Source organism: Haliotis rubra, unplaced genomic scaffold (assembly GCF_003918875.1).
Source record: "Haliotis rubra isolate DU_JTF1 unplaced genomic scaffold, ASM391887v1 Scf58, whole genome shotgun sequence".
NCBI classification, from domain to species: domain Eukaryota; kingdom Metazoa; phylum Mollusca; class Gastropoda; order Lepetellida; family Haliotidae; genus Haliotis; species Haliotis rubra.
This window is the reverse complement of record NW_025767279.1, coordinates 198,621-211,833: the sequence shown is the minus strand read 5'-3', so window position 1 is coordinate 211,833 and position 13,213 is coordinate 198,621. Positions and strand designations below refer to the sequence as shown.

The following is a 13,213-nucleotide window of genomic DNA, read 5'->3' as shown; positions in this document are numbered from 1 at the left end:
GTGTGTGTGTGTGTGTGTGTTGAGTGAGACGTCACATGCAGTCACGTAAAGACAATAAACACAATCCATACTACAACCTGAAGTTTATTCAGAGTTTCAGTCTACACCTCTCTCTACATATACATAGATAGCAAAAGCTAAATCTATTTCCTTGTGAATAAAATATATCTGAAATATAGATGTTTCTAAATATAACATATTTTGGAAATCTATTGGAAATATTTTGTTTGATTCCGTTTCATTTTTATTACTTTGTATTATAAATGTATTACTTAACTCAATGAAATTTTATAGAATAAAACATGTTATATTACTTACAAATGTTGTCTGTTATTCTGCTGTATACATATACATGCAAATGGTTGTCATTTGCAGGTTTCGATAAGTTTGGATAAGTAAAATACCTGATAAGTAAACAATTTTGGCGAGTCACGTAAAATTAAATCGAGTTTCCACTGTATAACATTACATAACATACGCATGTTACATAAATATCTACGTGACGTCTCGGCCAAGAAAAGGTGACAGAAAAATATTCTTCATACTAGGCTTCAGGATCTACCTCGCTGAAATCAGATCGTTTTATGTGAAGATCAGACCATTTTCGAGTTAAAATCAGATCGATTTCATGTACAAATCAGATAATGCTTTGGTTAGTTTCCGTGACATCCATTCATGAGATTGTACTTCAGAAAGTGAAAATGCTTTCAATTGCTCTTAAATGTATACAATTGATACAATTTGTTTCGAAATGTAAACGTTGTAGAAAGTGTAAATATTGGTCCTCCATTATATATTCCACGCTTTTCGTGATATAATAAAAAGAAGAATGAAAGGATGATTGTTGGCCTGCTTTTGTAGGGCTACAATTCGTAAGCTAAAACAAACCCACAAAACAACAACAACAAAACGCATGAAAGAGCATCTTATAATTGGCACACGTGTAACACGGAAGTAATGGTGGAAGGTAATACGGTTAAATGTGGTGGTCATACTTTGTCCCATTAATGAAACAAACAAAACATGTAGAATTTATGGTTTATGAATTGTATGATATTTCTAACTGCCATAAAAGTACAGTTGCACATATGCAGTGATTGCACCAGATAGTTGTGAAGCAGATATGCAAATCAGACTAATCACCATTGTAAATCTACCTCTGAAAACAAATATAAAACCTAAATCTACACATGGTAAGTTATATCTAAATACTGTTGCGATAAATACCCTGGACCCCTAGATATAGCCACTAAGTCATATGACAAGCAGATTACATCACTAATACTTGACTGACTGTGACATTCGTCACTACTCGCCTTGTTCCGTAACCTACATTCGGCTTGACACGGACTAGCACGAGATGTTCACGAATGTGGCTGCCAGCGTCTTGTGTCATTCGGTGTACGAAAGACATAATGGCACTGGTATTGGATAGGATTCTTCACGGCGACTTCATACAGTCATGTGTTATGCCATATTAGATTTATATTCGTTCTTGCATCGAGAATTCTGTTATATCACTTTGTCTATTTACAGCAGCAGGATTGGCAGTGAGCAGCGAATCTTTCTTTCTCATTTCAATCGCCTCAGCGTGTTTCTCATATTTCATCTTCTTGTGCTCGTAAAACTCGAACATGACAATGCATATGAGGATGAGGTTTTTGAGCATAAAGGGGGGAGATTCCAACACTGAAGCCATGCCAGAGAACTAACCTTACAATCAGATTGGGAACATTCACCACCAGCACCACAAGTAACTTGTGTAGCGCTACAAGACGTTTCGGCATCTTCTTGTACCCAAATTTGGTTAGGTTGAGTGTGATAAGGGGCACTGTTGGAATAATGAGATTGAGACCCGCCACCACTAAAACAGCTTCCTGAAGTCCCGGGAGGAACATGTCCCTTGTCCCCAAGACGTCGAAGACAACGGTTCCAGTTAGCTCTTCAATGTATCGCCTGCGTTCGCTAGCAGCAGGAGCGTCATGGTGAGATGTCAACAGCAAGACGAATACACACGACGCACAGGCTAGAGACGTCTTTAATGTATTGGGGCCAAAGAATGTGTCTTCGCTTAACTTAAAGGAGAATTTGTTGAAAGCTATGGCCATCCTTGCTACTAGGCTTACCGAGTACACAAGCCATGCCAACCAACCCAGTGTGAATGCTTTAGTTTTCTCATCACCGGCTTTCTGTAGTGCAAGGTGTCGTCGTGATATGACGAAGGAGGCGATGAAGAGGCCGACGTTGACAAGATCGAACGCTATCCATGCCCACGTCTGATGTTTGGCCAGGAAATAATCCAGAATACCTCCTTGTGTGAGTAGAAGCAGAATGCAAAGGATCCGAGCTGGGATGCCATTCAAGGCTCCACAACATCTCGCAAAACAATCCCCCCAGCCACATGGCTAATCATGAATTTCACTCTAATATCGGAAAAGTTGAGTTTGACAAACTGAATATTGGAGAAAAAAATAAACACGGACTATGTCAAATCAGATAACAACATAAATGCTGTTACATGACCTTTAAGCGTTCGATCGCTTTCCAGTACTCTGTATCAGGTTCGGGACCTTCTTCTACGAAGACATCGGAAGATAGTACTGTGTTTTGATCATCCGGTTTTCATCAAGACTTCAAACCATTCAATGTACTGAGTCCGAGAAACTAATTTCGAATTAGTTATACACGTACATTCTATGATATTCCTTTGGTCCAAGGCTGGCAATTCTGAACCTGAAAATTGAAAACAAAATCGGAAAATGAAATAATCAAGTAAGTACAGCCTCATTGCATGTTCACGCATGTTCTTACACGCGCTAATGAATCTGAACTTATTTCTTCCGTTTGTTACAGCTCTCAAACATTCTGATAAATTTATAACAAGCATATCACATTTGTGAAGCAGTTTACTGACTTGTAGACTGACAGCTAGACTCTGAAATGAACATATTTTACAGAAAATAAAAGTTCTTAAATTACAATTATAAACAGAATAAAAAGGAGCCCAGAGACTTTCTTCATTTTCAGAAACTGTGGAAATCTAGACTTGCCACATTTTCTAGACTTGCATGGGCTTTCTTAGTTGGTATGACAGACTAACTGACTTGATGTGGTCGATTATCGACTAAACAAATACGAGATATCGTTAAAGTTGCATAACAAATGGGATTGTGATATTTGATTAGAAGGTATGTGTTGGTTGTTTAAACAACAGCATGAATTCAGAGCTAATGACTTGGTGGAAGCGTGCACTATTGTAAATATGCAGTGTTGCAGATCTATACGACGACGTCGACGTCGAACGCACGTGGTTGATTAAGAGAATATGTTTTGACCAGGTAAGTCTTCTCATCTGGTCCAAGGGATCCATATTTGTAATGGAACTGAGAAGAGTGGGATTTCAGGGGTGAGTCCAAGTTTTCTTAATTAATAAAACAGAAGATTGAGTACATATAAACGTACCACCAAGGGAGGATTATGAGTCAAATCTGGAACAGTTATACAACATACGATGATACATGTAGTACTTACAACTTCGTGATCTTCATGATAAATAAGTCATATTTACACCTAAATGCAACCACAACTTCAGTGTATACGGAAGAAATATATAAATACAATAATAGTTCCACAGAAACTACAACCACTTTGTCAAATTATATTAATAGTAAAATATACTAGGCTCATAAAGAAACTGTGCATACAAAAATTTAAAGTCTAAATTTATCAAACCTGTGTAAACACATAAGGATTTAAACTCAGAGATTAGTGACATGTATCCAACATGCATGCACGTGCCACGTTCCGTGACGTCAGTGGGTTCGTCCTTGAGACGTGCAATACGCTGTTGCACGTGCATTCCGGGAAAGAGAAACAGAGCAAATGAATGCCACACAATACTGTCACTTTGGAAAGCTCAACCCCTGCCTTGCGATCGTTCAAAAAATTAAACGGCTATTGAAACGCATAGCATGCCAAGGCTCACGTCTTCACAACGTCATGAGGCCATTGGGATGGTCCGTGGGGGAATGTCTGCACATTTCCACTGCCACCGGAACACCATTTCTGCACTGGTGAGACGCTACCAGAACACAAATGACGTCATCGATCGGCTATGTTCTGGACGTCCACGTGTAACAACGCCAAGACAGGACATATGGATAAGGGTGACCCATCTTCGCCACAGGTTTCAGACTGCAGTGATGACTGCCCGAACCATCCCAGAACTTCGCCGTATCCACCCCAACACAGGTCGACAACGTTTACGTCATCACGGGATCACACCACGACGTCCCGCCATACGGCCTATCCTGACACAACGTCATCGACAAGCTCGCCGAATGTGGTGCCGAAATCATGTCCGCAGATCCTTGTTTTGGTGGAGAAATGTTGTTTTTTACAGATGAGTCCAGGTTTAACATTTCCCATAGTGATGGACGTCAACGTGCCTATAGACGCGTAGGAGAACGTTATGCACAGGCCTGTGTCTTGGAGAGGAATCGCTTTGGTGGTGGTTCCGTGATGATTTCGGGTGGAATAACAGCACGCCAAAGAACTCCTTTGGTGATTGTTCAGGGCAACTTAACTGCTGTGGGCTACAGGGATCAGATTCTTCGACCTGTGGCATTTCCTTTTCTGCAACGTCATGGCCCTGGGTTAACATTCCAACAGGACAATGCCCGCCCTCATACGGCAAGGGTTGCTATGGATTTCTTGCAACACCACAACGTTGACTTACTGCCTTGATTCACCGGATCTCTCCCCGATAGAGCATGTTTGGGACGAGATGGATCGACGTCTACGCCGTCTTCCTCATCCGCCAGATAACGTCCTTGACCTTGCAACAGAACTTGAGAGAATCTGGCGTGACATCCCGCAAACCTTCCATGCACGTTTGATAGGCTCTATGCGTCGTCGATGCACTGCTTTTCTCAATGCCGATGGTGGACACACCCGTTATTGAGCTTGTGACATGGTCGTTTGACCCCCGTCCTGCTTGTGGACTCGTGACGTCATTGTGATTGACTTTTCAATTGAAATTCTCCCGACTTGTTATGGTCTCATGATCCCTCCATTAAAGTTTATATGTACCTTTGACATTGTTATCGTACTTATCAACTGGGATAATATTTTGACAATGCACAGTTTCTTTATGTGGCTAGTATATGTATTGAACAATGATATTTATTAAAATGTTTATGAACAAAACTGATTTCATTTCGATTGCTGATATATATATACGCATATATATATATACGCATTTAGCTGTTTTTGACTACTATGCGATCACCACCCCTAAATGCTGAATTTGAAAATCAGTTTCGGCTTAAATGACCCCAGTAGCCTATTCGGGCCGAAACAGACAATTGTAGACAAAATGAGAAAAAGAGTCTTCCCATAGACCCCCACATGCCCTCAGCAATTAAAAAGTTCAAGTCAGCGATTTAACGACGATGGCTGAGGGGGTTAGGTCGCTGACTTTGTGTGCTGTCGATCAGGTGCCTGATTCTGAGTGTGAGGGTCCGAAACCCGGATGGAACTCAGCCTAACAACAGTACTAGAATATGTGCAGTACCGAGAAAGTGTAGATAAGGACAAACATTATGGATGAACAACTTCTTCCTTCGTATGATGCGAATAAAGACGTTGTTCATCCATAGAGTTTGTCCTTATCTGATTCTAAACATGCCACTCAAAGAAGTTATGAAAAAAGTGTACTCGAAATATAATATTTGTCACATTTGTTACCCGGCTTGTTATGGGATAACAAGTTATAATCCTTAAAATAGAAGGGAGAATTCCGTAAGTCAATGATCATCCACAGAGAGGTTTAAATATCTATTGTGGGATCAAGTGTGTTATACATGTATATATATGTATATAAAATCTTCAAACAATAAGCTTATGTACATATTTCGATGGGGAATCAGCATCTCAAACGGTAGAGCTTGTAAGCACAGCAATAATAATCATATTTCTTCTATCAACCTAACATCGCATAATAATCATTTTAACACATATCGCAATTATACCCCAGCAGTTCTCATATAAATCATATATAGATTATATTTGCTCATCTCAGCTGTCGTAATATAAATCGATAAAACGATATTTGCCTTTGAACCAATTATATATATTAGTTCACTATCAGCATGTTAATGGTTTAAACATATTTATTCTGATACATTGTTCAGAAGCTGGATCGGCAAACAAGCAAAACGCTTATATTAATGCCTCTCCAGACAAAACAACATTTATGCGACTTACATTTCATAACAATATTACAAAAATACATGGTATCATAAATAACAATAAGCATACAATATACATGAATATGAACATCCACACAGCCACAAATACAGCATATTAATGATGTACAGTACATTTAATGGGTCCATGCATGGGTGCAACATAGGCACAACTTACAATGACAGCATATCTAATTCACTTACATATTCAATAACGACTGAGATAACGCCAAGCTACTGATCCAGCGAGGTTAAGGTGCCGGGATCGAGCCAATCTGTGACCGGGTGTAAAAAACCTTGGAGTCAACTTTGTGTGCAGACTCTTTCCGTGTTGTCACAGCCCCTAGTGTACAGTACCCAATACTGTGCACGTAAAAGAATCCACGAATCCGTTGGTATATGACCAGATGGTGGTCACATGAATGCTTGCAAACATCGAGTTGCGGGTACAGCAACGTGCAGTAAACTTGGACAAAGTACTGTGACTACGTGTTCCAGTCCACCCAGCTGTGAATGGGTACCTCGTAAGGATGAAGCCGCAATAACTCGGTGCGCTTAGTGGCTGCAAGAGTTGTATACTCCCAAGGGAGTTGAGATTGATAATAAGATGTGCCGTTGAGATTGACATCCAATGATCGAGGGAAAAAATACCAGTGCCTAAACCATGTACTAGTTGCGTGGATATGTGCACTATATAAATAGCCTATATATATTATGCATGACAATGTGCATGCAATTACACTATATGCATGATATTGCCGATTTCGATTCATATATAATACACTTCAGTCATGACATTATCTATAATGAATAGAGTTGTACAAGAGAGCTTACCTAAAATAGAATGGAGAATTCCGACAGTCAAATGATCTGTCAAAGAAATGTTTCGACATTGTGTTGATTGGAATTCACTGACCTCTTTTTATAGTCTAACTAAAGTCGAAACATCAATGATCAATGCTGGAATTCTTTTGCGATTGGCCAAAACATATACTTTGTCTTAGAAGAGGTATTGTTACCAACTGTAACTGTTTGGACAAACCGAAATGAGTTTTTGGAGGGGTAGACACGTGACACGATTATGAGATCCGCTTAACAACTTTTACTTTATTATTACTTAGTTTATTTCACTTTGTTTTTACAGCTCTAGTCCGGATGTCGTATTAGTTTTAAGAGCTGGTGTCATAAAACCGTGACACAATGGTAATTGTGTTATTACAGTCTGGCTGCCTATACAATGGTCATTAAGTACATTTACTGGTGCATGAAACAATAGCTTGAGTTTGAAGTATATGGTTGATGTTAATTATCTGTACAAAGTGCGTTACATCAGCTTGACCTATGACATCAAGGATAACTAAAGTGCTATTTCAATATTAGAAACGCTCAATAATGAACGTGGTGTAAACATATTTTTATTTCGCCAAAGCAGAAACCTGCAGGATAGGCGAACAAGCATAGTGGCATATATAACCGCCGCTCCAGTACATTGTTCAAATAGCTGGATACATAAATGAAATAATTTGACAACAATAGAAAATACAATAACAGATATATGTTTGAGTAACAAATATGTTCGTTGTCGTGTTGGTTATGCCTAGCAACGAAATGGGCTGCCGCAGAAAATCACGTTATATAAATTTGTCTTACACTGAATATATATGTTGAGGGGATAATCACTGGAAGCGGTTACTTTTACAAATGAACTGGTGTAATGAGTTAAGAATATCACTATTAGTTGAGTTATTCAATGCGCCGTTACCCTATACAGTAGTTGTAACATCGTATCCTTGAATATAAAAATGCACACTTGTTCTTAAATTTTGATAGTTCCGACATGTAAAAAGGTAGTGAATAACGTCTTCGTTATAATAACCACATGAGCACCTGGGTGTGTCCGATATATGTCTATTATGTCTGTCTGCGTTTAGATCACTACAGGCGAGCTTGAGGCGACAATGAATGATTTGACAAAATCTAGTTCCAAAATTCAAATCAAAGTAATTGTGAGTTTCTGTTGGGTTTATCATGGTTTTAAATTGATTCAGGGAATTAGCGTTAACAGCTTCATCGGGCAATAAATTCCACGACATAATCGCGCTCGGTAAAAATGATTGAGAATATCTTTGCGTTCTACAATTAATAGTTTGAATGGAAGTACTATCTCTAAGATTATAGTTGCTTTGTTGAAATACTCTACCTGGTACAAGATCGTTCAGATAATCAGGAGGCAAAAGATGATACATTTTATAGAAAGTTATGAGTTTAGAGCGATGTCGTCTTTCTTTCAGTGTGCTATAATTAGTTTCCCTGTATATTTTATCGTGACTAGTGCCACGGACCGCACCGCAGTCTAGGGCACCAGTCTAAATGCGTCTAAATGTAAGGCGTCTAAATGTAAATTTCGAAGTAAAATCGCCTGTTCAATCGTACAATGATCCCATATATGACAGCAGTAATAAAAAAGAAATGACAATGAAAGTGAAGTGTGTGGCAAGTATATACAAACTATACAGATACAGAAATATATACAAATATATAATATTTAGTCACAAACTGTGAACTGTCACAATGTGACCACTTTCTAAATAGCATTGTATATTAATCACATTGGATAAGTCACACAGCAGGAATGCTTCCCCAAAACTGATACGGATCACATTTCACACAACTGCAAAGTCAGGAACCAAACTCTTCCATAAGCTGTTCAGAAGACCGCCGAGGGACAACTCGTGTTGTTATACAGGATTGTTCGTTTTCGTATACTAGCTCCTCTCTGACGGTCACCGATCATTGTCGAGACCCACCTTTACTAAGTGTTTCACGTGCCTAATAGTTAATGAACATTAATTACAGAGTAAGTAAAGTAAGGCTCCACCGTACCTTTATAGTAAAATATATCGCATCGCTCTTGTTACACGGTCGTTTTCAGATAACACCATCGTTTTCACTGCAACAGGGAGACAGCAAGGGTTGAGCTCGATTTCTACTGATGTTAACTCTGTCAATTGTGGCTGCTTACAGCTGGGAGATTTCGCCTCTCTCTCTCCTACACCGTCTATGGAGAGTGCAAATCTATTTGTCAACGAGGAATTGATGTGAGGGAAATGTCTTAATGATTAAAAGTTAAAAGGAAAAGAGCTCTTACTCGGGCGTTATTGTACGTTTATATTGATTGGCGGTGTGTTTAGGAATGAGTCAATCACTTTTTGATATCAATCCAACATACCGCCTTTGTTTTGTTTGAAATGTAATGATATCGTCAGTTTGAATTGACAGTTCTTCATTAGAGGTAAGGTATGTGACTCGGGGGTGGGTGGTGGGTTATTAAGTTCTTTGAGTGCAGGATCTTTCACAAATAGTGCTACCGTCCTGTAGGATAATTAAAGCGCAGTTTATCGAATTGGCACTTACATCAAGTGTCATTGAAGGAACAATATAGTTGATCACGTTATGTGCTGTTCAGGTAGCGTGAACAAACCGACACACCTGATGGACAAATATCCAATGCTCCAAATTGCCATATATTTCTAGATGTTTTATTTATTTATTTCAGGGAGAATTTAGGTATTACCCAATTTTGATTCAGATAATGATATATGAAGTATGACATTATCGTCTATATACACCGGTTCGTCAAGCAACCCTTGTCCTCCAAATGTGGAACAGTTTCTATATACTAGTATGTGAAAGTACAAGTTTGACACCGTACACACATGTACACTGGTGGTATATATGAAGCCTATTTATCTTTATCACCTTTGGGTTGGTAAGATGTTCTTCTTGTACAGTTGTGGACTTTTTTTATATTTGGTATTATTTCGATGTACCTTATCATTGCTTCTTTTGATTTTGTTCACGTATCTGTGTATATCTTATTTGAAGTGCTGGAAACTGGTAAAATGGCATGAAAATACTACATCTGTTTCTGTGATATTAACAGTGGGTTACCGTTATGTCGTATTGTGTAAGTATCAATGTGAATTGTACAGGTAATCTAAAAATACGAACATAAACATCAGGAATCCGCTGACAATCTACCATCACTTTATTACAATTTCATTCTGAATCTGCTAACATAAATATTATATTGAAGCTTATTTTCTGTGTGTGTTTTATTGTATTTGTTTTTTTCTTTTGAATTGAATAAATATTTCAACGGATTTCACCGGATACCATGTCATTTGTCCACAGCTTATCTCTCTGATGGACCACGTTTACTAAAATACAAGCGCAGCTATGAAAACGCAGGCAGCTGAAACCCAGGGAGAATGCCGTGCTCAGAGAGTCCGCTCTATGACTGTTAGGCAGGTTGAGATATCACATTTATTATTTCCAACGCGATGCCATTGAATCCTCGGGTAATAAATGACAACGGGGAGTTTCCTGTTGGGCCAAACAAACAAAACGGACGGTAACACAATGACATTATCAGTGTATGCAAATGGTGACCTCTACATTAAATCTCAAATGTCAGACTTTAACTACTGTCTGTTTATAGCCAGTTGTCTAATTTACTGTGCACTTAACAGGGGAATTTCACGAGAGTAAACGAGAGGCATAAAAACTGCATGTAAAACACAAAATACGCTCTTTCAGTTTAACAACATATACATGAACAATGATACAGAACAAGAAAAGCCTTGAAAAAAGGCAACGTAGGAGGCTGCTGAGTAAATTAAGAAATTTATTGAGACCATGGATAATCTACAACCTATAGTCTCCCTGGTGAGACGGACGTGAGATGATAAAGCTGATTTCAAGAGCACCACAGTGACCATGCCTCCGTCTATTATAGAGTTGCTTCTAACAGTGATCGGTACTCGCATAGCAAATACGGTACTCTCATCACCGGTATATGACATTTCATATCAAAGGTCTTTGTCATGTCTAACCATGTCTTAGCTAAGAGCACCTATATAGGCCGCAATGGAGGAAATCCTTTGTCGCACTTTTCGCGCACCCGTTACGATTATTGCACACGGAAAACTCACATGAATGACTTCTCTGTACGCCATATTTTAGTTATCAAAGTATCCAGTGGTTGATATTTGCAAGCCATCAAACATCTCAGTTGATTTCTAGCATCTCAGCGGGGTCATTTTAAATCACGTGACCTGTGAAGTGTCGGGGATCTCCCCCCCCTAAAACAGTAACGCACGTGAGCGCCATGTAACTCATGTATGGGAGCGCTGTGTATCTGGGAATACCTAATGGGTATTACTAAAATGGAATGGATTTTCCGATTCTGCAATCGAAATTATGCACTGAAGTTGTACAAGTGTGCTCTATTACGTGTAAAACTGTTAAATTGAAAGTATATGAATTTATTAACGTTTTTGATCAGCAAACACACAGAATGTGTTTCAATCAGAGATTTATAGAAAACCCGAGAGAGAAATGTCACCTGAGAGAAAATTCAGCCTGATTATAAGGTTGGAGGCGTTTGTGCCTACAACCAATAAGGGATATTCAATATAAAGGTGTTGTAACTATTTCAGCTATTACTGACTGTAGAACCATATTAGTGCTCGCGACACACTGGCGTTCCACCATGACAATTGCACGTAGCTGTTTCTGGCTTGACAGACGCCGGATGTAAAAACATAAACACACGTGTAACTGAGTTTAAAACAATATCAGAGTAAATTCCTGCCTGGTTTGTATCACTGAAATGTACTGAAACACACAGGCACGTTGACTGTAATTGTGGAATTTCGAGTGAGTGAGTGAGTGAGTGAGTGACAATCTCGTTAATGGAGTTGTTTCTGTTTACTTTATCACGATGGTTTAACTGAGCTCCGGGACGTGGTTTAGTTAGTTCCTGTTCTCACGGCTTCGCGATAATGTTGTCTCTGCCTACGTCGTTGCGGGCTCAACATGACAACAGCTGCTTGACTTGAACTCGATGACTCTTGAAGCGTACACCCGTCAACCGCTCTTCTAAACACCTGCAACTTTCTTACCTCGCCAACATCTACACGGCATCACCACCTCGTTGCCACTGCATAAATGTTTCATGAACTAAACACTACCCAGAACCACACAGTCTTTGACAAGTATAACAAGTATAGCAAGTATAACAAGTATAAATATATAAAACATTTCTTCGGTACTTCTGTCACATTGCATTTCTTCAATACTTTGTTCACACACTCTTTGACAAGTTTACAAAGATTTCACCACATGCAAACAATTGTTCCATACTTTGGTCACAAACTCTAGACATATCATTTAATTACTGAAATACTACTTTTGGTTTACATCATCCACTGAGTTAGTTTACATCTCTGGTGGATACAAATATCCAGCAGCGTCAAAGAACTCCAGAGACATCTGTGGTAGGGCTGGTAGCGTATGTCGACGATGTCGGTACATGCATATGGCGCTGGAGACGCTTGGGTACGACGGCATATGGGGCACAAGCAGCAGATCCTGACTTCCTACAGTAGTTGGCCATAAGTGAGTCATCATGAGTGAAATTCCCATAGACTTGCATGTTAATTAACCCTTGCAACAATAATTTTCATAAATTTAGTTTCGGTTGAATTGCTTTGAATACTAGATAACCAGCTGGGAAATCATTTCAGCAACATACACATAATTTCCATTCAATTTTCCGATGATTATTAAGAAAATTGCTATTAAACAACATATACTAGATATACCAATCAGGTTTAACATGGCAGTCTATGGGATAGATTAAAAGTTGTATAACTAATCAACGGAAAGATGAAAGAAAATTATGTACACGTAGCTGAAGTTGATTTCCAAGATGTTTGCAAAACATCAAAATAAAATGACTTCTACTAAGTTTATGAAAATTAGTCTTGCAACAGTTAATTAACATGTAAGTCTATGGACATTTCACAAATGATGACTCATTTATGGCTAACTACTGTATTTCGTCCTGTTGGTACTGGAGCTTCATTGTCAGGACTTGGACAACCAGAAATTTTGCATTT

At 38.8% G+C, this 13,213-nt stretch overlaps 1 protein-coding gene across 1 annotated transcript; it reads right to left on the bottom strand.

Moving 5' to 3' along the window:
- Positions 1-1,598: 1,598 nt before the first annotated feature.
- LOC124254691 lies at positions 1,599-11,266 on the bottom strand. Its single transcript, XM_046688538.1, has 2 exons — positions 11,243-11,266; positions 1,599-2,405 (listed from the first exon to the last, which is right to left on the bottom strand). Exons 1-2 carry the CDS (start codon positions 11,264-11,266, stop codon positions 1,599-1,601), a joined length of 831 nt encoding a protein of 276 aa, XP_046544494.1.
- Between the last annotated feature and the right edge of the window lie 1,947 nt (positions 11,267-13,213).